This window comes from Cladophialophora yegresii (genome assembly GCF_000585515.1).
Source record: "Cladophialophora yegresii CBS 114405 chromosome Unknown aczIN-supercont1.1, whole genome shotgun sequence".
NCBI lineage: Eukaryota > Fungi > Ascomycota > Eurotiomycetes > Chaetothyriales > Herpotrichiellaceae > Cladophialophora > Cladophialophora yegresii.
In genome coordinates, this window is record NW_006913045.1 from 207,184 (window position 1) to 233,781 (window position 26,598).

General features: G+C 54.3%; 8 protein-coding genes across 8 annotated transcripts; 3 read left to right on the top strand and 5 right to left on the bottom strand.

Moving 5' to 3' along the window:
• Positions 1 to 1,563: 1,563 nt before the first annotated feature.
• On the bottom strand, positions 1,564 to 2,058 carry A1O7_00078 (uncharacterized protein; the record flags this gene model as incomplete). The annotated part of the gene is made up of 1 exon (XM_007754120.1): positions 1,564 to 2,058. One exon carries the CDS (start codon positions 2,056 to 2,058, stop codon positions 1,564 to 1,566), a length of 495 nt encoding a protein of 164 aa, XP_007752310.1.
• A 1,280-nt stretch (positions 2,059 to 3,338) lies between these two features.
• A1O7_00079 (uncharacterized protein) lies at positions 3,339 to 5,930 on the bottom strand (the record flags this gene model as incomplete). Its single annotated transcript, XM_007754121.1, has 1 exon — positions 3,339 to 5,930. The coding sequence occupies one exon, from the start codon at positions 5,928 to 5,930 to the stop codon at positions 3,339 to 3,341; it is 2,592 nt and encodes an 863-aa protein (XP_007752311.1).
• A 1,384-nt stretch (positions 5,931 to 7,314) lies between these two features.
• On the top strand, positions 7,315 to 8,598 carry A1O7_00080 (uncharacterized protein; the record flags this gene model as incomplete). The annotated part of the gene is made up of 1 exon (XM_007754122.1): positions 7,315 to 8,598. The coding sequence occupies one exon, from the start codon at positions 7,315 to 7,317 to the stop codon at positions 8,596 to 8,598; it is 1,284 nt and encodes a 427-aa protein (XP_007752312.1).
• A 1,874-nt stretch (positions 8,599 to 10,472) lies between these two features.
• On the bottom strand, positions 10,473 to 11,099 carry A1O7_00081 (uncharacterized protein; the record flags this gene model as incomplete). The annotated part of the gene is made up of 1 exon (XM_007754123.1): positions 10,473 to 11,099. The coding sequence occupies one exon, from the start codon at positions 11,097 to 11,099 to the stop codon at positions 10,473 to 10,475; it is 627 nt and encodes a 208-aa protein (XP_007752313.1).
• A 1,652-nt stretch (positions 11,100 to 12,751) lies between these two features.
• On the bottom strand, positions 12,752 to 13,492 carry A1O7_00082 (cysteine dioxygenase; the record flags this gene model as incomplete). Its single annotated transcript, XM_007754124.1, has 1 exon — positions 12,752 to 13,492. The coding sequence occupies one exon, from the start codon at positions 13,490 to 13,492 to the stop codon at positions 12,752 to 12,754; it is 741 nt and encodes a 246-aa protein (XP_007752314.1).
• A 1,100-nt stretch (positions 13,493 to 14,592) lies between these two features.
• On the top strand, positions 14,593 to 15,810 carry A1O7_00083 (ribosome-interacting GTPase 1; the record flags this gene model as incomplete). Its single annotated transcript, XM_007754125.1, has 3 exons — positions 14,593 to 15,555; positions 15,608 to 15,728; positions 15,791 to 15,810. The coding sequence occupies 3 exons, from the start codon at positions 14,593 to 14,595 to the stop codon at positions 15,808 to 15,810; spliced, it is 1,104 nt and encodes a 367-aa protein (XP_007752315.1).
• Positions 15,811 to 19,900: 4,090 nt separating this feature from the next.
• Positions 19,901 to 21,635, top strand: A1O7_00084 (uncharacterized protein; the record flags this gene model as incomplete). Its single annotated transcript, XM_007754126.1, has 3 exons — positions 19,901 to 20,369; positions 20,415 to 20,436; positions 20,486 to 21,635. 3 exons carry the CDS (start codon positions 19,901 to 19,903, stop codon positions 21,633 to 21,635), a joined length of 1,641 nt encoding a protein of 546 aa, XP_007752316.1.
• A 3,992-nt stretch (positions 21,636 to 25,627) lies between these two features.
• A1O7_00085 (uncharacterized protein) lies at positions 25,628 to 26,319 on the bottom strand (the record flags this gene model as incomplete). The annotated part of the gene is made up of 2 exons (XM_007754127.1): positions 25,628 to 26,107; positions 26,185 to 26,319. 2 exons carry the CDS (start codon positions 26,317 to 26,319, stop codon positions 25,628 to 25,630), a joined length of 615 nt encoding a protein of 204 aa, XP_007752317.1.
• Positions 26,320 to 26,598: the final 279 nt, after the last annotated feature.

Here is a 26,598-nt window from a genome sequence, read left to right on the forward strand (position 1 = left end):
ATGACCACGCACGAAGCACGCGGATGGCGCAATGAAGCCAGACAGCCACGACCTTTCCCACTGGTGGAGATGGATGGGCCGGTGCTTGAAAAGCGCGGGCTTGCCGTTGGACCTTTCCTTTGGGCAAAGTCAAATGCGCAGGCTGGAAGTGAGAAGGATGTGAGGATGTCGGGATCTGGCAAGCAACACTGCTACCTGCCTGCCTCGCTGCCTACCAGTCAGCGCTTCACTGCACAAGGGCTCCCTCGGCGCTTGGACAATATTCTAGGGTTGCTGCAACAGGCGAATCACCAGGAGTGCCCGGCTCAGGGCCGTGGCAGTCCCAGCCAGCGATTGGTCCGTCAGCGATCGAGCCACAGGCCTGAAACGCATGCAGCCCCCAGGCGAACTTATTTTAGAAACAAATTTGCCGCCTGGAGCTCAGGCTGCCGGAAGCGGGCGAGGGCAACCGAGGGGCACATTAGGCATGCCCCAGGAGTCTCGATAGAAATGATATCGTGCATCTACAGACGAGCAGCTATTGTTGCTTTAGAAGTCAATAGTTCACTGCACAGTTGTGAGCCCAAAGCCTCGAACAATCCACCGCAGGTGGCATCGTGTGTACCCGCTGTCGGTAGAAGAAAGGACCCAGCGCATCAGAGTCGATGCATGAGACCTGCAAGATTGCCATGGCGTTTCAGATTGCTACACCCAAAGCAAAGTGCGCCCCGCCGTCACGGCCGACTGTACGTAGTCAAGTGTCTTCCAAATATGGCGTCCCGTCGCAACCTACGCTTTGCAGCACACAGTACTCCGTACCCTGAGAATAACTACGGACAAGGGGGCCGCTTTTCTGCCTTCTTCTTAGCTGTCCTCTATCGCATCTTCCCAGAAATGGCACCGTACGAAAAGTGATCCGAATATATTGTCCATGAGGTAATCTTGCCGGCCGCTTTCCAACATCATCCGAGCGTTCTCATTGCGGCAGCATTTACAGCCCCATGGCTTCGTGTTCGGTTACCGACGAAGAGCAGCAAGCGAGGACTCGGAACTGGACACCAGCAACGTGGCCATCGGTCCCTCGCAAGGAGTCCGGCTCTCTCCAGCAAGTGCTGAAAATAAGTTAAGGCATGCGCAAGCGAAATCACGAAACGTCCCTGACTTTGCTGACGGTATCGCCTGGACTTCATCAACTTCGAACTTCAAAGCTCATTCCATGCGAGCTCCTGGGTGAGTAGGAGTGTCAGCTATATCGCTCGCAATGCTCCGTAACATCCCACCATACCCATGTTCGAAGAATCCGAGTTCCAGTCGCCGTTTCTCTGATGCCATATCCCTTTTGTCTTCCTCCAGGACGCCGTGGACTTTTTAAACCATCTTTGTTCATTCTTGTTCTTCATTCTCCCAGACGCCGCTGGGTATCATGCTTGGTCCTTGCTAATCCAAATCCCGTCGTCAATGCAAATGGTAGGTCTCTCTGAAGATATAGTCTATTAGAGAAACATGAATCGGGTGAAAAACAAGAGAATCCGCCAAGCCATGACGCCAATTTTCCATTATCATTTGCGCCGATTTCCTCCCTCTTCAATACGCTCTCCCTTGGGTTTTCTTCTTCACATACGTTTCGCCGACGCTGGGCTTCACCTTGTGATTGACCTTGTTCCGGACGTTCATGGCGGCCGAGTAGTGTGAAAAGGAAAAGGAGGACCAGTCCCGTTGAGTCCGCGTCGGGCTTGACACCTCGACCACTCCTTTGATCAGCTTTCTTTGAGGCTTGTCGTAGGTGAAGATCTCGTCAAAATCAAAGTCCTTGGACGACAGATCAAGAGCATCGAACTGCGTGGCCGCCTGGTCTACCAGGACCCGCTCCGCTTCTGATAACGAGATGTCAAAGCTGGCAGTGCGGGCATGCGGCACCAACTGCACTCTAGGAGAGTTACCCGGTGCGGTAGATGATGTTGAATGTGTGGAGGATGAAGAGCCCTTTCTTTCGGTCATTGACGAGCGGCCGGAACCCGAATCCGCCGGCTGGGGGTTCTCAGACGGCGACCGAGACGTGGAGCGATGAAGGGCTGCCATGGCTGAGGTCCTGACGTGGAATCTGCCTGCTACCACCAGACGGGTGGATGGCTGGAGGTTATGTACAAGAGTCCTGGACTGGAGACTTCGCAGGCACGGGCGCGGTGTCGCGACGCCCGGCGTGAGGTATATTGGTCCGCGACGTCTGCACTGGCTCGGCGGCAGTGGTCGGGATCAGCTGTACACTGACACCGAACGAATGCAGATGGCCGAGAATGCACAATGACAGTGGAATCTTGATGTCACTCGTATTTCGTGTCCCGTCTTCTCCACAGGTACCACGTAGTGGCAGGGGATGGAACTGCCTTCCCCGGTGTCTTACGTGTGCTGCCTGCCGGCCGGGATTGGTGTTCCTGGGATTCTTCTTCCGTGGTTCCTGTGTTTGTACTGGAGGAAGATGGGAAGCATAGAAGGTCGGGAAACCGGATTAATGCCACGTACGTACCTTATATCTGTGGTCCTAGGCAGCGTGGAGCGGTATCGGATTTGGCAGAGCGGCCGGAAACTGAGGACAAAGACTCATCCATTGCTCAGACAACATGCAATGTCGATTGGATATTGCGACATCAAAGGCACGAATAAAAGCTTAAAAGTACTCAACCGGCAGAGCCTGCTCACAGAGGGGGGCTGTTTAAGGTGCTCATTCTGCGTCTCCGCTGCCACGCTGGAATTGCTCAAGAACTATTGCGAATGGCGTGTTCAGGCCAACGTGTTTCCACCGCGTTCCGTCGAGCAGGATGATCGAAGGGTGGTGGCCACAGGGAATGCGAGAACCCGCACGCTCGCGATATTTGTTAGTCATAAATCAACGATCTTACTGCGTGCCTGTGGCCACAGAATGGCATGATCGAGGACTCGTGGTGCGTCCTGTTTGGCTGCTGCGACAAAGATTTTGCTCTTCTTGGCCGGCTGCACGACGAAAACTCAACTCTGCACGTGGACGGTCCTCACTGTGCTCACCGTCCTCCACTGATGCTTCCGCATGTGTGAGTGTTCATTGGGTCCGCGATCGTTCAATCATTCCGGCTCCTGCTGCCCATTCATGTATCTACGTGGCCACGGCACAACAAGTCCGACAGGATCGTCTCCAAGCGTGTTCAGGAACCATAACTTCACAGGGAAAGAACGCTATCATTTTCAAGTGGCCCGTGTAGTCTGTTCTGGACCCGTCTAAGCTCAGATCTGCTGGTGTCTGATTGAGTGATCAGAAGGACTGCCTTCTGTCTATTCCACGCTGTACAAGTATGAATACAATCTGGTGACGAGTCATGGTCATCGCATCAGGGTTCAAGGCTCTGGCCAGAACCGTGTCTCTCCAATGGCGCATTATTGTCCAATACTGGTCCTGATGGTGCAATGTCCCGGGAGCTTCGCGCTTCCGGGACGTCTCTCATGCTCACATTTCGTTCTCCTTTGGCTGCTCGCAGTCGGCTGCTTACGCTGCTGATTCTGCTGGTGAAACCCAGGCTTCTCCGCGTATTTGTAGGTCGCGTTACGACATGGGTCTCGGGTGTGGCTTCAATCGGGCTGGAACTAACGGCTGGCACGATCGTTATCCGGCCCCAGGGCTCCTTCGGCGTGACGGGAGTATGATCTTGATTGCCAACGTTGCTTGTATTGGACGAGAGATTTCCGTATTTGCGTCGGGGCACGAGGTGAGTGCTGATGTGCGCCGGAAGCTGGCTTCTGGTTGCCGAGTTTGGCTCGGCTGTGGAAGGTACAGGGTGTTGCGGCATTGGGTGTTGAGCGGTGTATTCTCTCGAGTACGCAGCTCGATCTCTTGCGGCCTGGCGATACGTGCTCACTTCGGTCATCGCTCTGCTGACGGGACGGACAGAAGGACTGCTCTCCTCATCATCGGTAGCGCCGTCCATATGATAACCTGGAGTCCGCCTGCTGCGAACCATCGAAGTAGTCCGGCCTAGACGTGATGAGGAAGATGTTGGCATTGTCGGAAGCGCTGTAGGTGGTGTCTGAAACGTGATTTCCGGTGGTCCTGCTGGTGAGTTCACCGCAGCACCGAGCTGTGCACTCGTACGTCGAGCTTCGAGACGGGACTGAACTCGAGAAGCGACTGGAGGCCGGTCGTTGGGCTCATTGCTGTACCGACGGCTTCGCAGACCTGGTAAGGCCTGGTAAGCATCTCGACTCACAGGTCTGGTTACTGGTTGAGGGGGCTGCTTGTTGTCTGCTAGGATTGCAATCGCCAGCTCCGTCAAACTCCTGCACATGCTCTCTGTTCGACGCCGTAACTGGCGTTCAGATATGGCAGAGAGGCCGAGAGTACTTGCGCCAGCATTGTGTCCTTCGGGGTTCATCATTATGGACAATTGTAACGCATCCTGTGCAGTCGCCTGTAGTTTCTGATAGACCTCGTTGCTGAGGACGGCCTTGGCATTGCCCAGTGCCTCGTGAAGGTTCGGGTGTATATTGGATGGGATCCCCTCAATAGCAGATGCCAGCTGGGGTACTGCTGTGGGCTTGTGCTTCGGGGAAGACGACATGGTGGTTGCTGCGGTGGTGGCAGTCTTCGGTCTCTCCGATGTGCTCATCGCCGCGGCGGAGGAGGGGGGCAATTTTCCAGTCAGTTCTAGTTTCTTGATGCGAGACTTCAGATCGTCGAGCTCATCCCACACGGTCGAGGGTGCGGTTGTGGAGATGGTCGACTCGGTGGCATTGTTGTCAGGCATTCGAGGACGATCAAGGAAGGCTCCCCCGTCTGAAACCAGGCGACTGTTGCGTGCTGTGTTCGGACGCGAAAATGGGCGAGCGGGTTCAGTATTGGTGTTTGTGTTTGAGTTGCTGTTAGAATATCGCCTGGACATGGTTCTATGGGGCGGATCGGCAGGGTGAGTGCTTTGCGTGTCGAGACCGCCTGTCCGGAGTGCAGAGTCCTGTGTGTATGTCCGCGAAAGCGCGCCTGGCACATGTTGCCCGAGGGAAGCACGTTTGCTGTAGTAGTTCAAAGCCTCCGACCGACCAGACATGCTAGTAGTATCAAACCGCTCCTGGATTGGGGACGACTTGTATCCGGTCGACGGCCTGGTGCTGCTGCTGAAGAAGGGGAGCGAAACCCGCGACCGTCTCTTTTCGAGCTTGCCTTGGACCTGTCCCCCACTACGTGACGCGTCCGTCCTTGCGATATTCAAGAACAGATCCTCGCTCTTCTTTTCATCGCTGCTAGATCCTTTGCTATCTTCTTCCGATCGCGCTGGTCGCAATAGGTGGGGCTCTGTATTCTCCTTCTCCTGCGTGGGCGCGTCGGTGGTCGGCATCGCGTTCTCCTTGTTTACAGCTGAGCTAGGTGCAAGCACGCTCTCCGTGTCTGCCGTCTCCGGGCTAGACACGTCCTGGGTCGAGATGTCTTCTGTAGAGGACGCGGTTGTTGAAGGTGTCGCGTCAAGTTTCACGGGCGATAGTCGCACGGGAGTGGGTTCGGGCAAGGCGGCTCGATCATTTGGCTTCAAAGGGGATGAATCGGGCTGGGACGTAGGAGGAGACAACGCGCGTTTGTTTTCGGCAGGGAATTCTTCGCGCGACGGACTGGTTGCCGATCTTGAAGCTGCACTTCGATCGAGTCTGATCCGATCTTGCGAGAGTGTTCGCTGAGTACTGTAGGACGGAGGTGGGCCTAACGTGGTTTCGACGCCGTAGCTGCTGTGAGACGCGGGCGGTCTCTTCTGAGACGGGGAGCGCTGCAGTGAGTTCGAGTGTGTCCGCCGCAAGGGGGTGGTGGTGGAAGATTGGACGATGCCCGAAGAGGAAGACGGCCGGCGGTCGTTGTTGTTGTTGGGTTCGGGGTCGGCGTCGAGGAAGCGACTGTTGAAAGAAGGAACACTGGTAGTTTTTGAAATGCCAACTAGCCTGCGCATTCCAGGAGACCGATGTGTCGGTGTAGCATGGGCTGTCAATTTGGGCTTCTTGCGGAGTGGCGGGCGAAAAGTCAAGTCGTCTCTGACATCTGCAACGCGGGCTGGATACAGACGCGGGTGTGGGTAGTGAGGCCCCTGCGAGAATGCTTCTGTGACGCAACCATCCAGCTCATGACGGCGTCCGGACGCTGATGGTGAGGCTGTATCTATGGTATAGTATGGCAGAGAATGATGAGTATGTTGCTGTGTGCAAGGTGCGGCAGAAGGTGAAGTTGAGGCCATCCGTCGACCAGTTGCTCATCTGATAATCCTTAATCTCCCCTCGGCCCTCGCTTGTGTCTGAAACCCCTTACACAGTACGCCAGCTCCCTCACCACCACATGCACTTCCGGGTCGTCCTAGAGCTTCGATCTGCTCAGGTGCTGAGGTCCTCCACGGACTGAGCATTGGGCAGAAAAGAGAGCAGAACACTACGATGTGGCTACTGCTACTTAATGTACCGTACACGACGAGTCTGGCCCGCGATCTGCCTCATTTCTCTCGCATGCGACGGAAGAGGCTGTGACGAGAATGTGATGCTCCAAGGAGCGTGCTTCGCTGCTCGCGCCGCTTCTCTTACTTGGGCGCAAAACGCCATGCCGGGGCTGCTGATTCGACTCGGTACTGGGTAAACATCTCACCCAAGCTGCCATTTCCCCAATTCAAACAGACTAATTAATGGCCACTATCCCAGTTGAAGGAAAACGCCCCACGACGCCCTCAAGACCCTCGAGCCTGTTTGATCATCGCGGCGCACCCCTATTTCCTCGACCCCGCCGCCCACAGTCGTCCTTACACCTTTGTCGAAAATCTTCGTCGATCGAGAGACTCTCAGTCGCCGCCTTATCCTTATGTGCCGTGCCCACCTTGCCCTCCGAACAGGACACAGTACGAGGTAGGATCGGCCACTGCAGCTTTGTTGATCTGTGGTGAACGGTTCTCCAAGAGTGCTATCTTCCTTGTGCGCTACGCCGGCGTTCGGCTATGCATGACTGCGTCGTGAGCTACTGCAAGGGACAAACCTCGCGTTATGCACAATCCCCTCCATTTTGCCACACGATTAGTTATTGCCGAGGCCTTGTCGACCGTGCAAGCCGTGGTCAGGAGTCATGTTGCAAAGGCGAGAGCAAGCAACCGACAAGGTGTGATGGCAGCATGTTGCAAAGGCGAGAGCGAGCAACAGACAAAGGTGTGATGGAAGCGCTTCCAGGCCGCCATATGAGTCACTCATGAGGTGAGTCACTCGCGGCTGCCTTGCATAGGCAATTGAATACGTATTAACAACGACATTCCTTGGGGGATTTGGATATCTCATCTCTTATCGTCTATATCATTATCCCGCAGAATGACCACCAGACGGACCCGCATCGTCTGTATATCTGATACCCACAACCAGACTCCAAAGCTACCCTCTGGAGACGTTCTCATCCACGCAGGCGACCTCAGCAACCAGGGCACGTTCTCAGAGCTGCAAAAGACCGTTGCTTGGATAAAGAAGTCAAAGTTCCAGGTGAAAATCATCGTCTGTGGGAATCACGACATCACATGCGATGAGGAATTCTACCAGCAGTACGGGCCATACTTCCATCATGGGAGAATGGAAGACGCTCAACGGTGCAGGGATCTGGTCAAGTCAGATCCATCCATCGTTTATCTTAATCATGAAGCAAGGCACGTTACCATCACGCACGAAGACGGGCAACAGTCGAGGCTGAAGGTTTTCGGATCGCCATATTCACCAGCACGGGGCTTCCGGGCATTTTGGTACTCAACAGAGTCTGCTCCCCAATTGTGGGATCAGATCCCACTAGACTCAGACATCGTGGTCACCCATACACCCGCCAAGTACCATCGTGATGAAACTGGCAAGGGCGGCAGCGTTGGATGTGAAGTCCTTCGCCAGACCCTGTGGAGAGTCAGGCCCCGCCTGTTTGTATGTGGACACATTCATGAAGCCTATGGTGTGGAGATAGTGAATTGGGACCTGTCTTCGCTCAACGTCAGATTTAAAGAGCGGAGCTTGCGAGAATGCACTGACCCTGAGCCCGGCTCAAAGAAGCAGTTCAGAGTTGATCTGACCTCCAGGGCCAGGTCGCTGGCCCTGAAGAACGATGGTGGTACTGGCAATCTCGTTCCACCCACCGAGCTCTGCAGGCTTCGAGGCGTCGAAGTCGACGGCCCTGCAGACTGGACCATGATTGAGAAGCGCGACTACGACACGTCCGACGATGCGGCTAGTGATGCGGCGGATGAGCAGGAGCTTGCTGCACGGGAACAGCACGCTGGCAAAGCTGTGTTGCCGGATGTTCCACACCCGCCGACACCCCCATTCCCTGATTTTGAAAAAGCCGAACGACCGGCTTCATACAAGGCCAACAATTCTCATCATATAAGACATCTAGGAACACGTGGTCAGGGCGGTCCAGCATCGAGTCCTCGGTCAGACCAGGAAGCGCTATCTGGTCGAGAAGGCAGGGAAGAGACGTGCATTGTCAACGCGGCATTCATGGCTACCAACTTTCCGCACAATGGAGGGAAAAGATTCCATAAGCCCATTGTGATTGATCTGGACTTGCCCGTCGTGGATGGGAATAAGCCCCATCAGGCTACAGAGCGGGAAACTAGCTAATGTCGCAGGTGCATACCGGTTCTTCGAGCTTGATATAAGAGATGATGCGAGTACTGTCTTGTTCTTACGGTTGAAAAAGGACACGCAACATCTCGTGAAGACACCAACGCGCCTTTTTACCGCATACTCAAAGCTCAGTTCAGATCGTGCATTCCGCTTTGCACTTGAAGACCTGTCTGAATATCGTCAAAAACGCCGCATCGGTGCACTCTCAAAGATAGGTACTTTCACGCCCCCCAGATGGTTGCTTCAGACAGCCACACCATTGACCAGGGCCACCACTGTCCGAAGAGTGCTGTCATCAGAAGACAGAGCATGTGAGCACTACGGCGGAAGCGACCTGAAGGTTCCCATCCACAGAACACCGGTGATCAGTTCTTAAGAGACGGCTTGACCACCACGAGACTGTATTGGAGCCACGTCGTCGCAGGCGTCTCTTACTATTGGTATTTCTTCCTTCGTCATCGGCGCAATGTAAGGCCCTCAACGACCGGCTTTGGGCCTTGGTTCTCTGCCCGTGGATGATTGATCTGCACCGCTCCACATGCAACAACCTGTTACCTCAGCCAAACCCAACACCATCCATCCTTGTGTTGTTGGTAACATGACACTGGTCATTGGAAGAGTCCCGCATGTCAGCATTGTCTCCTGCCTGAGTGAGGCACAATCTCACGTCTCAAATACGAGTGCAGACTTTGGTTTCTCGAGCATCAGTCATTGCAACGGCCGTTCGAGGACCCTCCAACTTCGAAAGAAGGCCTCATTATGGGAATTTCCACCACTGCGACTACAGAAAAGCCTCTGTACGCATCCAAGAGTACCGCTGGGTACAACGAAGACCAGAACTAGCCTGGAAACGCTGACGCTGCTTATCGAACTTCCTCTCGATGCCTGATTCCTCCACGCCAATGTCCCGACAAAGACAATAAGACGGCCGTAACGAGAAGCAGAAGTACCCGTCATGGAAGAATGCAGTGTCAGCTGGTCCCATATCCATGCCGGAACCGCTTCCCGGGAACCAACGTGCCTCAGGCACGATCTCACCGGTTTCTCGACCACTGAAGACATCAACCGACATTTCCACAGCGCTGCAAGTCAGCCATGCGGACGATTACCCGCTCGTTGAATATTCTCCCGGCTTTAGTCGCAGAGATTGAAGCTTTTCACTCTCGATCGAAAATTAAGGCAAAAGTCAGACCCAGTTTAGTGAGAATTGTCTTTGAATGAGCGACACGTGGTGATTAGAAGAGATGATATGAGACGTAAGTGCTGGGGGAGATGCCGAGAACGAGCACTGTACATAGCCGCACGAAGTGTTTGCATCACCCCTTCACTGAGACTGCCAGAGATGGCGATTCGGGACCGTGGAGCAGCTTGCTACCTCGGACACAGTTCCATCAAAATATGCGCATAGTGGCGCTATCCAATGGTTGACTTGACAGTGGCTCGCCCTCGGAGCACTGATCGTGACCTACGTACGGGACAGGGACAAGCAGGCAGAGAAGGTACACAGGGCAAGACGATCCATGGCGTGCTGCTTTCTTCACTGGTCAAAAAAACTAGAATTTGGTAACTAGGAATTGGTATTCCTGATCATAACTCATAACAAAGGAGAAGATGTCGATCAACGCTCTGCTAGACCAGTCCAGTCTGGTGTGGTCCGCGCTCTGAACTCCGTATCTCATGCTCATGATCATGATCCGTATCGCATACCCAGCCCATGTCCGGTACTGTAGCCTATATCCAGTATTCGCTACTCCTACAGGTACAACTTCCTCGTCGTTTGTGTTCAATGAGAACGCAGAGAAAGATCGCACAGTCATACCATCCTATGCCATATCATACCTCACTAAGGTATACCATACCATAGCAAGTCATATCACGATCCACCCTCCGTAACTCATAAAGTCAAAGGCCCGAATGTCGACGTACCGACCTCTTCCCCCTGTCTGGGCCTGTCTGTCCCGCTGGACCCGGTGCTCGCGCTGATACATGCCGTACAGGGGATCGACCTGGCTCCAGGCCTGGACTGTCCCGACAGTCTCTGTCTCTCTTTCGTTGTCCCTGTGCTGTCGTCGAAAGCGGCATTCTTTCCTCTCGCGCTGGCATTCGCCCGTCGACGGCGTCGTGCCTGTGCCTGTAGCGATATCATGATCCGTGATGGTGACGACGGGGCTGCTGCTGTCGATGCGTCCTCGTCTCTTCTCCCGCCAAGGACGTGACCGGGACTGTGGGCGTGCCACGGGAGGTGGAGGTGTCGGTGCCGTCGATGGGGCGTAGAACTCAATGGACGAGAGGGGGATATCTCGAATGTCCGGTGGCCTAGGCGGGTCGGAGCGGACGGCTTCGGTGCGGAAGGTCCTCTCTGTTTCAATCCCCAGCGTCGAGGTACTCCAGTTTATGTCGTTGGTTTTGATCTGCTCGAGTGGGCACCAGGACCGGGACGCCGGCTGGGCACGTCGTTCGGTCATACAACAGCCCAGACCGACGACGTAGGCCATCTTGCTCCATAGCTTTGTGGCGCCTCGTCGAGGTGGTGGTGGGCTGCGGCCCGTCTCGACGACTTGCGTGACCATCCTTCAGTTCAGAAGCCGGTGTACCACACGACGCCGACGCTTCGGCCCTGTGGGTAGGCGCTGAAGGCCCGGCCTAGACTTTCGACCGCTTTACGTCCCCAGCGACGGAGCCGGCGTTCCTCTTTGACGACCGGGTCTGTGGAGCTTGACGTGGTAGACGAGGACCTGCTCGTGATGCGGGAGAACCGGGATGACTTGCTGAAGCTTGAGGAATGCGTGACTGTGGATGCTTGGGTTTGTCGACGGTTGTTGCGGAAGTATGAGGCTGCGGGCGTTGATGCTGCGTCTGAGGGAGAGTGAGTAGCTGTCCCCCGGGTGGAGTAGGACGCTGCTTGGTGCTGAGATGGAAGGTGCAATGGGAACGAGGACATGAATGTCATTCTGTTCCTGCTTTTGGTTGACACAGTGCTGGCCTCTGATATGGATCCGAATGAAGTCCCTCGGGGAAGTCGGGTGATGGTCGAGTTCCGGAGGACTGACTCTTGCACGAAGCAGGCTTGCATGGATGGGATGCTTAGAGGGAGGTCTTTAAACAGATATATGACTGTGCATTGGGCTGCTGTGGTGACTTTTATTGATTGCCGTTGTTCCTGACCATGGGGAATAAAGTGAGATTGAACGGGGTGAAGCGAGAGAAGTCAGATTCAGGAGCGAAGGTATCTCACTAATATCCTCGAGGGTGACAGCGAGTGGAAAACGACTCGTCCCGTTGACAGTTGCCACACAGACTAAAGGATGATAATTGTCAGGCACAACCACATCTAGACCACCCACCTTGTGAGCAGGCGGACGATCATCAAGAACACGCATCCAGTAATCGAGCCGCAGATCCCCATGTTGGGCCCAACCCGTTGGACCAGAGAAGGCCACGCGAGATCCTCTGCGCTTGGAATTGGCAACAGCGCAAACCTGTTGCCACACAGGTTGATGAGCGCCGAAGTCAAAGGCTGATTAAGAAAGTGAGAAGGCGGATGAGCTAAGCGGCAGCCTGACGTGAGATCCAAGTCCAGCGTTTTCACACCTGAAACGTGCCCGTCGTGATAGGTCAGCCCGGGGAATTCCTCCTGTGGGCTCAACCTGGCACCATGGGGGCCAGAATATCGCTGGATGTGTATGGTACGAACAGAAGATAAGCCGCCGTGGTAGCACCAATGCGTTGTTTGTAATCGTGCACAGTGTTACGAGTTCATTGATCGAAGCACACGTCTCCTTAGGCCTCAGCAACATGCCCAGCCACCATGCAAGTGTAGAGCGCTGGAATACAGACTTTTAAAGACGAAACCTGTTTGCAGTTTGTGTCAAATATCGCAATTCGAGGCAACTTGGACATGCACAGACGCCTGATCGACGCCTATGGAAAATGGACTCGCCATACACAGGAATCTATGTTCGTGACAATCTCCATCCGCCCACAGGGTCCGACGCTTGGGGGTAAAGACCTTTCTTCATCATGTCATATCCGGGACGCCTTGAGACCTGTGCGGCAATCTTTGCAGGGTCGTTTTTGGAATGTGCCGATAGGCAGGGCTATTCCTTATGAAGGACACCTGTCCTGAGCAAATCGCAGAGGACCAAGCTCAGAAAGTCCCGAAGAGGCACTTCTCGATGGGCTTTCCTCGGTCTGAGAAGAAGCCGGCTTGCTTGATGTGGGTAGGCTTCCCTGTCTTTTCGTCGAAGAGGTTGAAGCCGAAATTGGCCGCATGAGGTGGTGTGTAGAGGTGGAGGGATACTGCCACCTCGTCATTCGACGGGTTGGAGATCCTGTGAAGACCAATCTTATCCGATATATACGTGACCTCATTCTGAGAGTATAAGGTCTCTTTGACGACTTGTGGTGGAGTTGACACGTCGCTCGAGGCGTTCGAGGCGCCCAGTTCAGTCGCACCTTGGGGTAGGGCGTACAGTGTTTCCTTGAGACTGCCTTTCAAGATCTTCATCACACAATGCGCATCTGCATGGTCGTGGATTGGACTACATCGTCCGGGATTCCACACAATAATCAGCAAGTTGGACTTGCCGTTCCCTTCGTCCACAAGGTTGCGTGTGTAGTTCCGGCTTAAGTCTGCAAAGGCGTAGTGACGCCATTGCTTCTCTTGGGATGTATACTGTTGCATGAGCCGAATCAAGTCATTCTCGTCGACGTCCTCTGAGTTTATGCCCGAAGAAGGCCCAAGCACGTCGGAAAGCGCTTGAACAAGATGGTGGAAGTCGTCCTCAGGGTTGATGACACTGAGGCTAGTGTGATGCTGAGTTGGGTAGAGCTGGAGATGGGCCGTGTGAGAGCCAGCCGAGCTCGGCAGCAGTTGGCATGATAGCATAGCGGACACGCAGTGGTATGATCGATGGAAAATATGGTAGATGCCAACTTTTCATAGGGAGAAAGCGTAGGGAAAAGGACAGACAATTGTGAATGAGGGCAGAGCGATGAGCAAAGAAACAAGCAACGGGAGCGGTGTGCGACCTAAATCAGGCGTTAGATAAGAGGTGCACAATCAAGGGAGTCCCACTGCATGCAAGCACTTGGTAGTCGTGGGAGAATACAGTAGACCTTTGTATCATTCTCGCCGAGGCCACTGGCACGAAGGGCGCAGTCTCATGACACACTGCGGAGAAGACAGCACAAAGCGATATTCCTGTTGTTCTGACTCACGGAAATGTGCTCGAGGGGACACTTCCGGGAGACCGCCATTCCGCAGATGGAGGCGTGACCTATCGCCTCGTGTCGCGAGACCAATGGGGTCGGCAAGGGCGCGGGTGGTTCGGGCTTGTCGGCGGTCAGAACTGGAGCCATTGGGCGATCGAGATTGGTGGAGGCTAGGCTGAGCACTTTGCGAGCAGCGACACAAAAATTTCAACGAGCAAGACAGGAAAACCCGATATTATGTGGGAAGAGGCGACAACGAGGTCTAGCAAGGCTGCGGAAGGAGATGATATCCGAACATATATTAAAGAAGAACAAGGCTCCTAACGCTACTTGGAATCTCAACCATGGCTCATACAATAAATGGTTCAAGCAGCGACTCCTTTCATTGATCAGTGATGGCGCCATCATTGATCAATGAGCATCGAGGAAGCCACACTAGCATCTGTAGCCGGGACTCGCTACGACTTGCCTTCTACCTTCTGTCACCCACGAGGGATTCGGCAAACCTGCCTGAACACCCATCTCGTGCTTCTCTCCCACCAATGACGCAACCTGGATTTTCTTCGAGCGCAAAGGACTGTCACACAGCATACGACTATTGACTCTTTTGAACGTGGCTTCCATCTGCGCCTCCTGTCCCGTCTCTAGGTCTCAGGGATCCCGCTTCTCCTTTTCTACGCTCGCCCCTACTCATCAACATCCATCTCCTTCCTCATTTCGAACAACTCCGAGACCGGTAATTGTCCCCATCGAGCCACTGCTTACGCCCTCACGATGGCGACCACGGTAGACAAGATCAAGGAGATCGAGTCCGAAATGGCTCGGACTCAGAAAAACAAAGCCACCTCTTTCCATTTGGGCCAGCTGAAGGCAAAGCTGGCAAAATTGAAGCGAGAACTCTTGACACCATCATCCTCGGGTGGTGGAGGTGGCAGTGGTTTCGACGTGGCCAGGACTGGCGTGGCTTCGGTTGGCTTTATTGGTTTCCCCTCCGTCGGAAAATCAACCCTGATGAGTCGCTTGACGGGCCAGCACTCCGAGGCCGCGGCTTACGAATTCACGACCCTTACCACCGTACCTGGGCAGGTCTTGTACAACGGGGCGGCGATTCAAATGCTCGACTTGCCCGGTATTATCCAGGGAGCCAAAGACGGCAAGGGTCGTGGTCGTCAGGTTATTGCAGTCGCCAAGACCTGCCATCTAATCTTCATCGTCCTCGACGTCAACAAGCCACTCACGGACAAGAGGGTCATCGAGTCCGAGTTGGAGGGTTTCGGGATTCGAATCAACAAGGAGCCTCCCAACATCGTCTTCAAGAAGAAGGATAAAGGCGGCCTGAACATCACAAGCACTGTCCCGCTCAGCCACATTGACCATGACGAGATCAAAGCTGTCATGAACGAGTACCGTATCTCCTCAGCTGACATTGCGATCCGGTGTGACGCTACAATAGACGATTTAATTGACGTCCTTGAGGCGAAGAGCAGGAGTTACATTCCGGTGATTTATGCGCTCAACAAAATCGACTCCATAACGATAGAGGAATTGGATTTGCTCTATCGGATTCCGAATGCTGTTCCGATCAGCTCCGAGCATGGCTGGAACATTGACGAGCTGCTGGAACAAATGTGGGAGAAATTGCAGCTCAAACGGGTTTACACGAAGCCGAAAGGCAAACAGCCCGACTATACTGCTCCCGTCGTCTTGAGAAAGAACGCTTCAACGGTCGAGGACTTTGTAAGCTGAGACAACCATCCTGCGAAATCTCGCTTACTGACATTCTCCTCAGTGTAATGCTATCCATAAGACAATCGTCGAGCAGTTCAAGCACGCGATCGTCTATGGGCGCTCTGTCAAGCACCAACCACAACGAGTCGGCCTCGCACACGAGCTGGCAGATGAAGACATTAGTAAGTCCGACCACTTGCTCCTACAACATTGATCCGCATCTTTCTCACCTTCGTTTCCTCAGTCACCATTATCAAAAAGTGATCGTTATCATTCGGCCTTGTGTTTCGGCTTGATGATGCCCGAGGCCTATCAGCATTCCAAGACGCTGCATTTAAGAATCAAGGTCGCTGCAAGGTTTAACACCGTCGGCCGCGGACCACTTCCCCGCGCGACAGGCTAGATGCTGAACCTCCCGCCATCCCGCGTCGTCAGATCTCGAACACTGTTATCCTTGATTGATCGATCAGCATGAACGGCCACAGTTGTATGGCAAATCAACCGTTTGAAAAGGACCGTGCTGATGCAACGATTTCACGCCATCTCGCTTAGTTTGCAAGCCTGTCTCAAAAATCCAGATGCAGGCCGGATAAAGCACCCCATCTCGAACCGCCCGCCTACGGGCTGCACCACGCTATGTATTCGAAGATTCGAAGTCGAGTAGCGGTGGACTCCACTTCCTTATTCCCCTTCGTGGAGTCAAGCAATTTCATCCACCGCAGCGGTAGGAAGAAGAGGCTGGCGTGCGGCAAGGTAGAAAAGGTCTTCGCCGAGCGAATAAAATCGAGGCCAGGAGGGAAGATCTATTGGGCTCTGACACTTTATGGCGGCTCCAGTGTCCCAATGAGGGTGGAGTGGATCAAGATGGAGACGCTCGCTCAGAGACGCAGCTGCCAGCAGGGGTTGCACAGTACTGTGCACCGTGGCTTGGAGTTAGTGGTGTGCCCTGGCATGAGCGCAACGCTCAATTCTCCGCTGTCAAAGTAGGGCTTGCAGGTGGCTTTGAGCACGAGTTGCGAGGACGATGCGACACGAATCTGGGCTGCAAATTCGTGCTGTTCCATATGCATAAAGGACGTGGACGGGAGTACCGTGTAGGGTAACTGTGGATGGAAGATATCTTGATGGAGGGTCAGCACGGCCTTCGATACGCCGAGAGCACGTTTGGCGGCTCCGGCAGGCGCTTTCCGGGCGCATCACGCTGGCCAAAGTCAAACCCAAGTGCAGAGTGAGTTCTAGCAACTCCTCAGGGCCTGCATACCACGGCTTGAAATGGCTCTTTCCATGCCATGGCAGCATGCGCCAACCTGCAGGGTTTCTACTGCATCTGTCAAACGCTGCGTCACTCTTGGTTAAGTCGCACACGCTAGGTAGGCCCACACACCGCGCCAGCAGACGTCTCAACAAGTCCTCTTACGGATTCACATTTGCGTGGTCCTCTCGGGTTTCTGAGCAAAGCAAAGCTGCGCGCATGACAATGCGAGGACGTCGTTATATCCTCGGGTGCTCCAGACGAACCGTGGATGACATGCTCTTCCGCTGGTGATTTCCTCGTGCACCACGGCTTCCCACATTTCTCCCACCCACTTAGGGACGCCACGACGGCGTCCGGAGCATAGCCGAGACTATCCCGTCTTCAGGTTCGCGAGATCAGGTACAGCTCGAGCGCGGGTGGAAACCTTGTGTTCGCGATCTAGAAAGAAAGAGGAAGTAGTAACATCACTGTTTCGCAGCTCCAAGTAGAAATAAAGTACTTCGACCGTGCGCACTTTACGGTGTCAAGGAAGAATGTCGCAGTCAGCGCCGGGTTCAGAGTTGCTGCTCGACTAACGAGCGTTAGTAGACGACAGTGCGAGCTAATCACTACTGTGCAGACGTCGAACGCCGACGTACCAAGCAGTGATGGACGTCTTCTGTTCATCTTCGTCTAATTGCTCATGTACAGTCATGATCACTTCTGGTTGCACGAGCACTCGTTGACCTACAGTACTTTCATCGGACATGGGACAACTCCATTGTATTCCGCGTTACTGATTGTAGCCTCTCAAGAGATGATGCTCGAAGCAACGACAGTATATAGTATGACGATTGGCGCTCACTGCTCATTTCGTCGTGACTTGCGAGGAAGCTTCGAGCCTGCCGCTTTGGGCGTGTTGTAGCAGCACCTGGAGCAGTCAGGCCTGCCCATTTCCACCGGGCTACGTCAATATTTTCATTTGTTCCTCTCAGCCTTTTCTTGCCGCCGAGGCCTTCCCTTCCAGCCAACCATGACGCCCGCGGGGGCTTCGCGGTGCCTGTTGGTCCCCTGCCTTATTGCTGCATATTGTTTCTGGCGCCGCCCAAATCGGGTGAAATTCTACCTTTCTGCCCGAACGGGCTTTGGCTTCTCTGGCAGCGCGGAGTGGTGGAGAGGGTGGAGGGCACGGCGAGCCAGTTGTCGCTGCACAAAATGGGGGAAGTAGCTGCCCTGGCTGTCGTTTCTCCTCAGTGCCTGACGACTCGCCTACATCTCACCTACCACTCACTTGTCCCTCACCACCCACTCACCAACCAACCTTCATCCGCCCACATCGTCCTGCGACCCACGCCCCGTCTGAAGCATCTTTGGACTGGATTCGGCCGGTGAATCTCCAGACTCTGGCTGCCCCCACGGCTAAATCAGATCATACACAAGTACAAAAAATACATCCGCGGGCAGGAGTCGTATCGTCATGTTCGCTGTCCGTACTGTACGATACCAAATGGCCAGGGTCGACGAAGAGAACTCCGTGGCCACAACCTTAACTGGCTTACGCCACGACTACTGGGGCCAGTCCTTGAGATGTACTCCTCGTCTGTACACTCCAACCATGCGATTGAGCAGATGGGAGATCCTCTCTGGGCCAGATAATCATGGTGGCTTTGGGATCGCCCCGCGTCCCTCCTCGGTAGGCAGCGGACCGCTCAAGGATAGGGACGAAGCTAGGCGGAGCGCCATAGCCTTTATTGCTCGGGCTGCGGCGACTCATTGAGCAGTATCTTGCATTGTCCCTTTGCGTGTGCTTGTAATTCGACGCCCCGACTGCTTTGCGAGCAGCGTGGGGCATTGCAAAGCTCGAGTTCTTCTTGTATGGAGAGACGCACGACATGGGACGAAGCCAACATGGTCCTAGTGTCTAAAGAGCGAGTCTACATTTGTACAAACGACTCTCCCCGTTCATTTCGCTGTCTATCTTCCTGACTCCTGCCGGCCTCAACTCTCGTCACTTGAGCATTCCGTCGAGCAGGCATTGAACTCCTGTGCCGACCACGTTCTCGGCCTTCACTACACAGTAGGACCTCGGACGCCGTCGATCTATCCTTTTCGGGTGACGATCAGGACTAAACGGCCAATTTCTCCCGACGGCTGTCAACACTACACAGCACGGGTGCATGTTTGGTGGCGTGCAGGGATTGAGCAGGCGGGTCCAGGCGACGACGGATTAGCAAAACGGTGCGTACATCCCTGGGCGGCCGATGCCCTGTTCTGCCCTAACCTGCCCAAGCTTCCCCTCCCCTCCATGCCAATCCCTACTAATCGGCAAGAGGACTGTAGGCCCGTTCCTCTCGCGGACTACCGCTAGGCCTCTGCTTTATAGGCTCGCCTGCCGCCCTGACGTTTTAGCTGCAGGCCTGCAGCTGCAGTGGGCAGTCGGAACCTCTCCCCTGCGGAACGACCCCTTCGAAGCATATCTACACTTTCTCTCAGTGGCCCCTCGAGCATAACCTGCTGCGGGCTTCTCGAGAATCGGCAGGCGACACGACCTTGACGCTCTTTGCAGCATCGCAATCCAAACGAGACAAGAGTGATATCAGAAACCGCCATACAACGGCCCTGCTTCAACCACCTGCGGCCCAAAGTTACCCCCCTCGCGCCTCCAAGCAAGCCCTGGTCCGAGCCTTTTCTCGAGCCTGTCCCTGCTCCGGCCTAAAGCCCCCCCGTGCGATATTGCCTCCTCAATTCGTCGGCTCGCCTGCAGAGAGTGTGGGCTTGCACAGTATCGACCGTGGATCCGCATCATCTGCACCTCCCCACAATCCCGTCCTCGAGAGGTCGTTTCTTTATCATATGCTGTTCAGTTCCTTCCGTGCCTGACACCAGGTGGACACTACTCATGTCTGGTCGATCTCGTACAATCCTTTCTGCCTAGACCTTCTTTCCCTGAGAGCCTCGAGGCTCTGGGATCGTGGAAACCAGCCTTCTAGAGCCGCCGGGTACTTGCATTGCGAAGGGGCTATTACCCAGGTCACTGGCATGCATCGACAAATCGGATTGGCGGCTGGATCAATACAGTATCACCCCCAGGCCTGAACACCAATGCAGGTCTTGTTGAATATGCCTCAGGAGCACCAGGACTCACACCACTCTGGCTTCAGCCAGAGCAACTGGATGGGCGTCCCAGGTGGCTACTCCTCGAGCCCTCAGACTACCATGTCGCCGATGCACGAATTCCCGCAGTTTGACTATCACCACACCGCGCCGATGCCGATGGAACCGGCGGCATATGCCATGCCACGGCCTGGACCATTTGCTGCGTCGCACGCACAAATGCCGCCGCCTCTAATCATGCCTCACAGCGGGTTATGGCCCAGTATGCTAGCGAGCCAACCCCAGCCGAGTTACACCACTCCCCTTCTACCTGCTGGACCGTTGCAAACCCCGTTGTCGGCAAGCACAGCGTCAGACATGACGCCAACGAGTGCCAAAACGACCACATCTCGGCGCAAGTTGACTGACGATGAACGCCGTCAGATGTGTATCGAAGCAGAGCAGAACCCAACCATGAAGCAGACTCAAATTGGAGGTAAGTGACCTCTCCTCCTCCTGGGCCGACTCTAACCTCGCCTAGCTAAGTTCAATGTAGAGAGGAGGTATGCTGATCGCACTTTTGGGTCACTGATGCGGGCTGACGGTGTGTAGCACGGTGTCAAAGATCCTTCGCCAGCGCGACAAGTACATGAATCCGCAGCCGAAGGAGGAGAGTGCCAGCCCGGGCAAGAAGTCCAAGGCGAAACTGCCGGACTTTGAGAAGACCCTCACAAACTGGGTCAAAAACCAGCAAAGGAAAGGGCTAGCTTTCACAGATGAGGATCTTAGGAAACAGGCAAAAGTATTCTCGTTCAGCAGGAGTGATCAAGCAGTAGTCTCAAGCACCGACTGGCTTGAGAAATTCAAGCGCAAGAACCGCCTCGTCGCAACGAAGACGGACGCTGATTCCGCGCTGTTGGACTCCAGCACAACCTCGCTCACACAGACCCCGCTTGATGGGTCACCTACATCCTCTACTGGCCTGGTATCGCCTCCTATGTCAGCCATCAAAGAAGACGAGGATGAATCTGGCGTCAAAATTGAAAGCAACCAGGACTTTTTTGATTTCGGAGAGGGGAAGAGGGCCTTCGATGATTCCTCGGTCATGGACGGAGAATTCAAGGATCATGCAGGAGAAGCAACCGCAGAATCGGGTTTATCTCCCAGGTCCCCCCGCCAGGGGAGCACAGATCAGGATGACATGGAGCTACTCGAAGGTGTAGAAGAGGCATTCGGAGCTACAAGTCGCCACCGGAGTCAAACTTTTTCCCACGCCCCGAGTCACACAACTGGATCGCGGCCGTCTTCACCGCGCAACAGCCGTCAAGCACTGCCCGTGCGCTCCTTGACGACCACGGCGGCGACCGCTGGGCCGGAAGAGCCTCGTCCAACTGCCATTGATCCTCGACAGATGATGAAACGACACAAGAGCGTCCCCGACATCCATTACCCGGATCAAGTACGCTTTTCGTCCATGCAGCCACCCCCACTGCCTCGGTCTGCCGATGCCTCGCCTGTCAGTGTGCCAGCTTCACCGGCGGAAGACGAAAACATCCGAGCATTGCATGCTATCAAAACGCTCCTTGAGCAGAATCCAACTGTGGCGGAGCCGGATGACTACCTAGCCATTGGGAAATTGATGCAGAAGATGAAGCTGCTTCGTCCAGCTGCGCCAATGCTGCCCGGTGGTATGCACCCAATCGACATTATGGACAGTCCTCGCATCTCCAAGAAGAGGACCATACTCGGGATTTCGACATAGGTGCACACCTGAAGATGCGACGTTTCGCCTCAACTTTGTTGGATCAATTTCAGTTTACATTGGCGACTATCCTTCCGAGCCTTTACCACAGCGAGCCTCCTTCACAATCCTTTACTTAAACAGCGTTGAGCATTTGGAGAAGAAAGGGCGAAATACGTGTACGAGGGAGTGTGACGACCTTCATCAACTGCGTGCTCAGGGACAAAGCATGATGCAGGAGTTTGCGTTTTTCTTTCAATCTCCGGTCACGAGAAACAGCTTCGGACTCACAGAGCAAAGTTGGCTCTACGAATTCTCTTGGTTCCAGCCACACCACCAGACTACGACTCCCAACGACACCGCCATAGACAGTACCCCAGCCTCGTGGCAAATCTCCTTTTTCTGGTACGAAGGCATGTATATGTGGGAAGAAGGAGAGTATGCTGGCGAGCAACTTGAGTTCACAGGGGGAAATCGGTTTTGTTTTCAGCTGCCTTTCTTTTCTTGTCCACTCCTGTGGACGTGTCCGACGCCTATGCCTAATACGCGTCAGAATTATTTGGCTTCCTTTTCTCTTTACATGTGCAGCGAGGATCTGGGTTGCAGTGTCCAAGGTGGATGTACAGGCGACGAGCGTGGTGGGCGACGGATGGATGAGCTCGAGGATGTACAACGTTTCTTCTCGCACTCTTTTTTAGGGACCTTGACCTTTGGAGCCACTAGCATTTCATGTCCCTGAATGCAGCAACGTGTAAAGAGCGAGATTGACACGCATGACGATTCATGGCCGTCTGGCAAATGCTGTGCCAACAAATAGTGCTGTCGTTGGGATGGCGCGGCTGCCAGCACGGCGCGGGAGAGGGCAGGGCTTCGGAGAACATACACAACCACCGCGCAAGCACATGGGAGGCATTCTGAGATAGCAATGATTAACGCACGCACGTCCAAAAGAACTTTGCAGACATTGTTTCAACGTCAAGGCGAGACAATCGCAGATCCTGGCGATCCCGCGTAAGGCTTCCCTTCGCAGCGTGTGTGACAACCTCGGAACGAAGTGAGGCTCGCAAGTCCACGGGTCGATCCTCGAACACGGGCGAGTGCCTGTCGATCATACGGGGGACATACGGACAGTGACTGCCACCACGAGGAAGAAACACCCTCGACACGCGGCAACAATCCTCCTTGCGAACCTTGTCCTCCACTCCTGACACTTTCACTAGCCCGCGGGCGTGGAAGCCGGTTTCAAGAACCGACGACACCATAGTGGCTACCAAGAGGCGACAGTCTGCTGCCCAAAAAGAACGTCAGATGCAAGACGCTCAATCAAGAATACAACGTAGCCAGGACCTGGAGAGAAGGGTCTCTGACCGTGCGTAACCTAAATCATTGTCTCCTTCCCCCAGGAGTACACTTGCTTTTCTTCTTCGGAGTGACTATCAAACGTCAATGGCGTCGCTGATCCTTGACGGAAGACTATGACTGCCAGAAGCTGGGTCTGCTTTTGGCATGTTGAAATTGTTCATCATCAATCCTTGCTCACTGGGCGCAGGTGCTCGTTCGCCACGCTTCTACCACCCAGCACTCACTAGGTTTCCATCCGGGGTTCTTGTCTGTCACAGCCGAGAACAGTCCCCGAACAGTGTAAAACTTCGGTTGCACACCAGATGCAGTGTCGGAAACCCCAGGAATTACGAGACAAAACGACTCTATCAAATACAACGCTAGGGGCGGGTCTGCTCTGCTCTGCTCTGTCGAAGGAGAAGTCCGTTCGAGACACTGATGAGAAAAGATACCTCAGCCTTTGTACCAATGTCGTGGCATTATGCTCGAACTGCCACATGACTGGATGGCCGTCGTCCATATTTGGTGGCAGGCCAGGCTGTCACAGCTGGTCCTCGAACTACGGCACTTGCTTACTCCAAGTCCCTATGGTCTGTTACCTGTGCTCACGAGCTGAAAAGCTCATTGTATATCAGCTTCTCCAATCGCGGCGCTGAAGAGGCAAACAGCCCGTAAAGTCAATTTGGTATGAGACTTTACCAATCGCAATCCCGGCCCCCTTCGCATCGGCAGCAGGGATTTTGGCTTTCGCAAACGTAACTCCTCTCTGAACGCATGATGAGTATCACCAGCAGACACCCCAGAGCTGGCACAGACTGCTCTTGAGGCCGGGGAGGGGAATACATTCGTCGGCCAAACAAGGGGTGGCCCCCAGCTCTGCTGTGCTCGTGGATATTACACCAATGACCCTTTTCCAGCGCAGGATCACGGGGCCCGAAGGTCTAGTCTTGTCTGCTCGACAGACTCACTGACAGAGAGACAGCAGGCATGCTCACGAAAGACGTATGCCTAGCTAGAACGGCGAGAAGAGCTTCAACACGAGCTAGTCTCCTTTACTGCGGCAACAAAATTTGAGCGAAGTGAGATCTTCATGCCAGGCACGAACGAGAACCTCAGACGACGAGACGGTCTCAAAGGAGCAAGCAGGAAAGGAAAGGGACAAAAGAAAGGATCAGCTGGTAGTACAGGTACAGAAAGGCGACCGAGAATGAATATGAAGCTGCTCGCCGGTCGTCGATCGCTGACTCCGAGCGCCACTTTCAAGAACCGACACGAAAGGTGAGACAGGATGATCAGCCATCGAATAAAGGATAGAGTGCAATGCGGGTAAGTCAAGCGACGCAGGATAGGAAGAGAAGTAGAATGAAGAGGACGAAGGAGGAGGGAACTAACTCACTCACTCTCTCACTCACTGCCACCCACTTTCACCTCGATCAGCCTGCCTATCTCCCCAGTTTTACAGAGATTCATCGACGCAGTATACATCCACGGGCACGTAAGAAGAGATGAGAAACTCTTCCCTCTGAGCCCCTTCACTATCGTGACCTTGCGACCATGTGACCTTGTTCCATCGCAGCCATGACTCCTGAGTGTTGAAACCAGCTGTCCGTCTCCATGTGGGAATGATCGTGCAAGTAAGAAAGAGAGAGAGTGAGAGTCTAGAGGACTGTAGAGACTTCACATCCTCGACATCTACGCACGCACGAATACAGCACGTATGTTCTCGTCCTTTCTTTCGCGCCGCAACATCTGCCCTTTGATCATCTCGTCTCGTCAGCTCATCCAGTCTCGTCTTGCCTCATATTGTCTCGTACGATTGACTAACCTGCGTCATCCACCTTCCTTTGATTTTTCTTTTTCTTTCCCTGCTAGCACCTCCTCTCGTGGGTGCCTTCTTCGCTAGCCAGTACCTCAGCGTCAGGATCGCAAACAGATGACGCGGCTCGATGGTTTGAAATGGAGACGCAACTGGCTGGCTGAATGTTCAGGTAGCGAAACTTCCTCTTCATCCTCCAGGCTGGACTGAGTCGAGGCGCAGGCGCAGGCGCAAGAGCGATCAAAAGTTGAGCACGCGTGATTCAGTCTCAGGGAGACAAGAAGCATCGACTTGAATGGCCGCGGGGGAACCAAGGTTAGAGCAGAAAGTTCCGAAAAGAGAAGAACAGAGAAAGAGTTCGACGAGTGGGGGCGTCTATGCAGTGGGATTGTGTATTGTCTGCGAACTCTGCGTTCCGATCAGTCATTCAGTCATCAAGTCGAGTAGTCGAGTAGTCGAGTAGAGGAGAGCTCGAAGGAGGGCCTCCACCCCAGGCCCAGCGCCGCGGACTCTGTTACAGGACCTTTAGCAATTCACGATGAGAGGAAACGAGACCAGAGCAAACTGAGCAGAGCAGAAGAAAAGGGTCCATTTGGACCGTCTTGGTCAACGGCAAAGTGATCAACTTGGAGTGAAAACCAGTGTGAAGAGGATAAAGATGTGGTGGACAGAGGCACAGGCAGACAAGAAGACGTCAAGGACACCAAGGTGGACATACTCAAGGCGGGACAGCATACAATACATGTTTTAAGATTCTTCACGATTCTCATTTCTCGTACCTGGAAAGTGACGGACTGATCCTATATCCCTCAACTAGGTATTGCACTGCCTAAGCACCGTTCACATTCACATCCACCTACCCCCTCGCTCCTTCGCGTTCGGCTTCTCGGATGTCAAAGTCGAGGATATCCACACCCCGCTCGGCGAGGAGCTCGCTCGGCGTCTTGTCCTTCATCTCAGGAACAAGTTTGAGGACGACGTACTCCAAGATCGCATAGACGAGGTACATGTTCATCTCGCCGTCGTCGGTCCATCCCAGAAGCCTCTCCTCGATCTCCTCTCGTATCATCTCTGTGGTACCATCGCCATGGACGGCGAAGAACGTTCGGGCTATCGGTTGAGGTATCAGAGAGAGGATGTCGGAGGCGGCTTTGGAGCGGATCTGGCGTGCCTCCTCGGGTGAAGGAGGTGGCGGAGGAGGCGGACCAAGGCTGTTATTGGGGAAGATGAGGACACGAATCTGCAGCAAGAGAGGTGGAATCAGTGCTGCTGAGAACAGCCGGGTCGAGACGGTGTGATACAAGAATCTGTAGCAAAAGAGGTGTGTTAGCAAATACTGCCACGCAGCATATGTCGCATGATGGGAAGAGCAGTGCGAGATGGCGAAGCTGGAGGCAGCTGTACTACACGTACAGCTGCCTGGATCAGATCTTCCAAGAAGCGAGTCTGGCCGACACTTTGTTGCTGTGTCTCCCAGTCTCCCAGTTTCCAGTGACGCAAGGCTCTGGAAACGATCCCTCCAGGCACGGTTGTTGCCACCACCTTCATGTGTGCCCAATTTGCCTCCTCGTCTCCTGATCACCGCTCATCCCTCTGAGCCCAACGCCTTCGAGCCATGCCAGCTCCACGTGACCCTTGCCCTTTGACTTCCTCGAGGTCACACTGCATCGGCGGTGACAAGGCGTTGGGGACTCAGGAGACGGAGCGCGGTGCCAGAAACGGCATGCACAGAACATGCAGACGAGCATGTGTTCGTGGGACTGGCGCTGGCGTGTTTCTTTGCAGAAATGAAGCCGGAAAGTCATTGGCCCAGACTACTGAGAACCA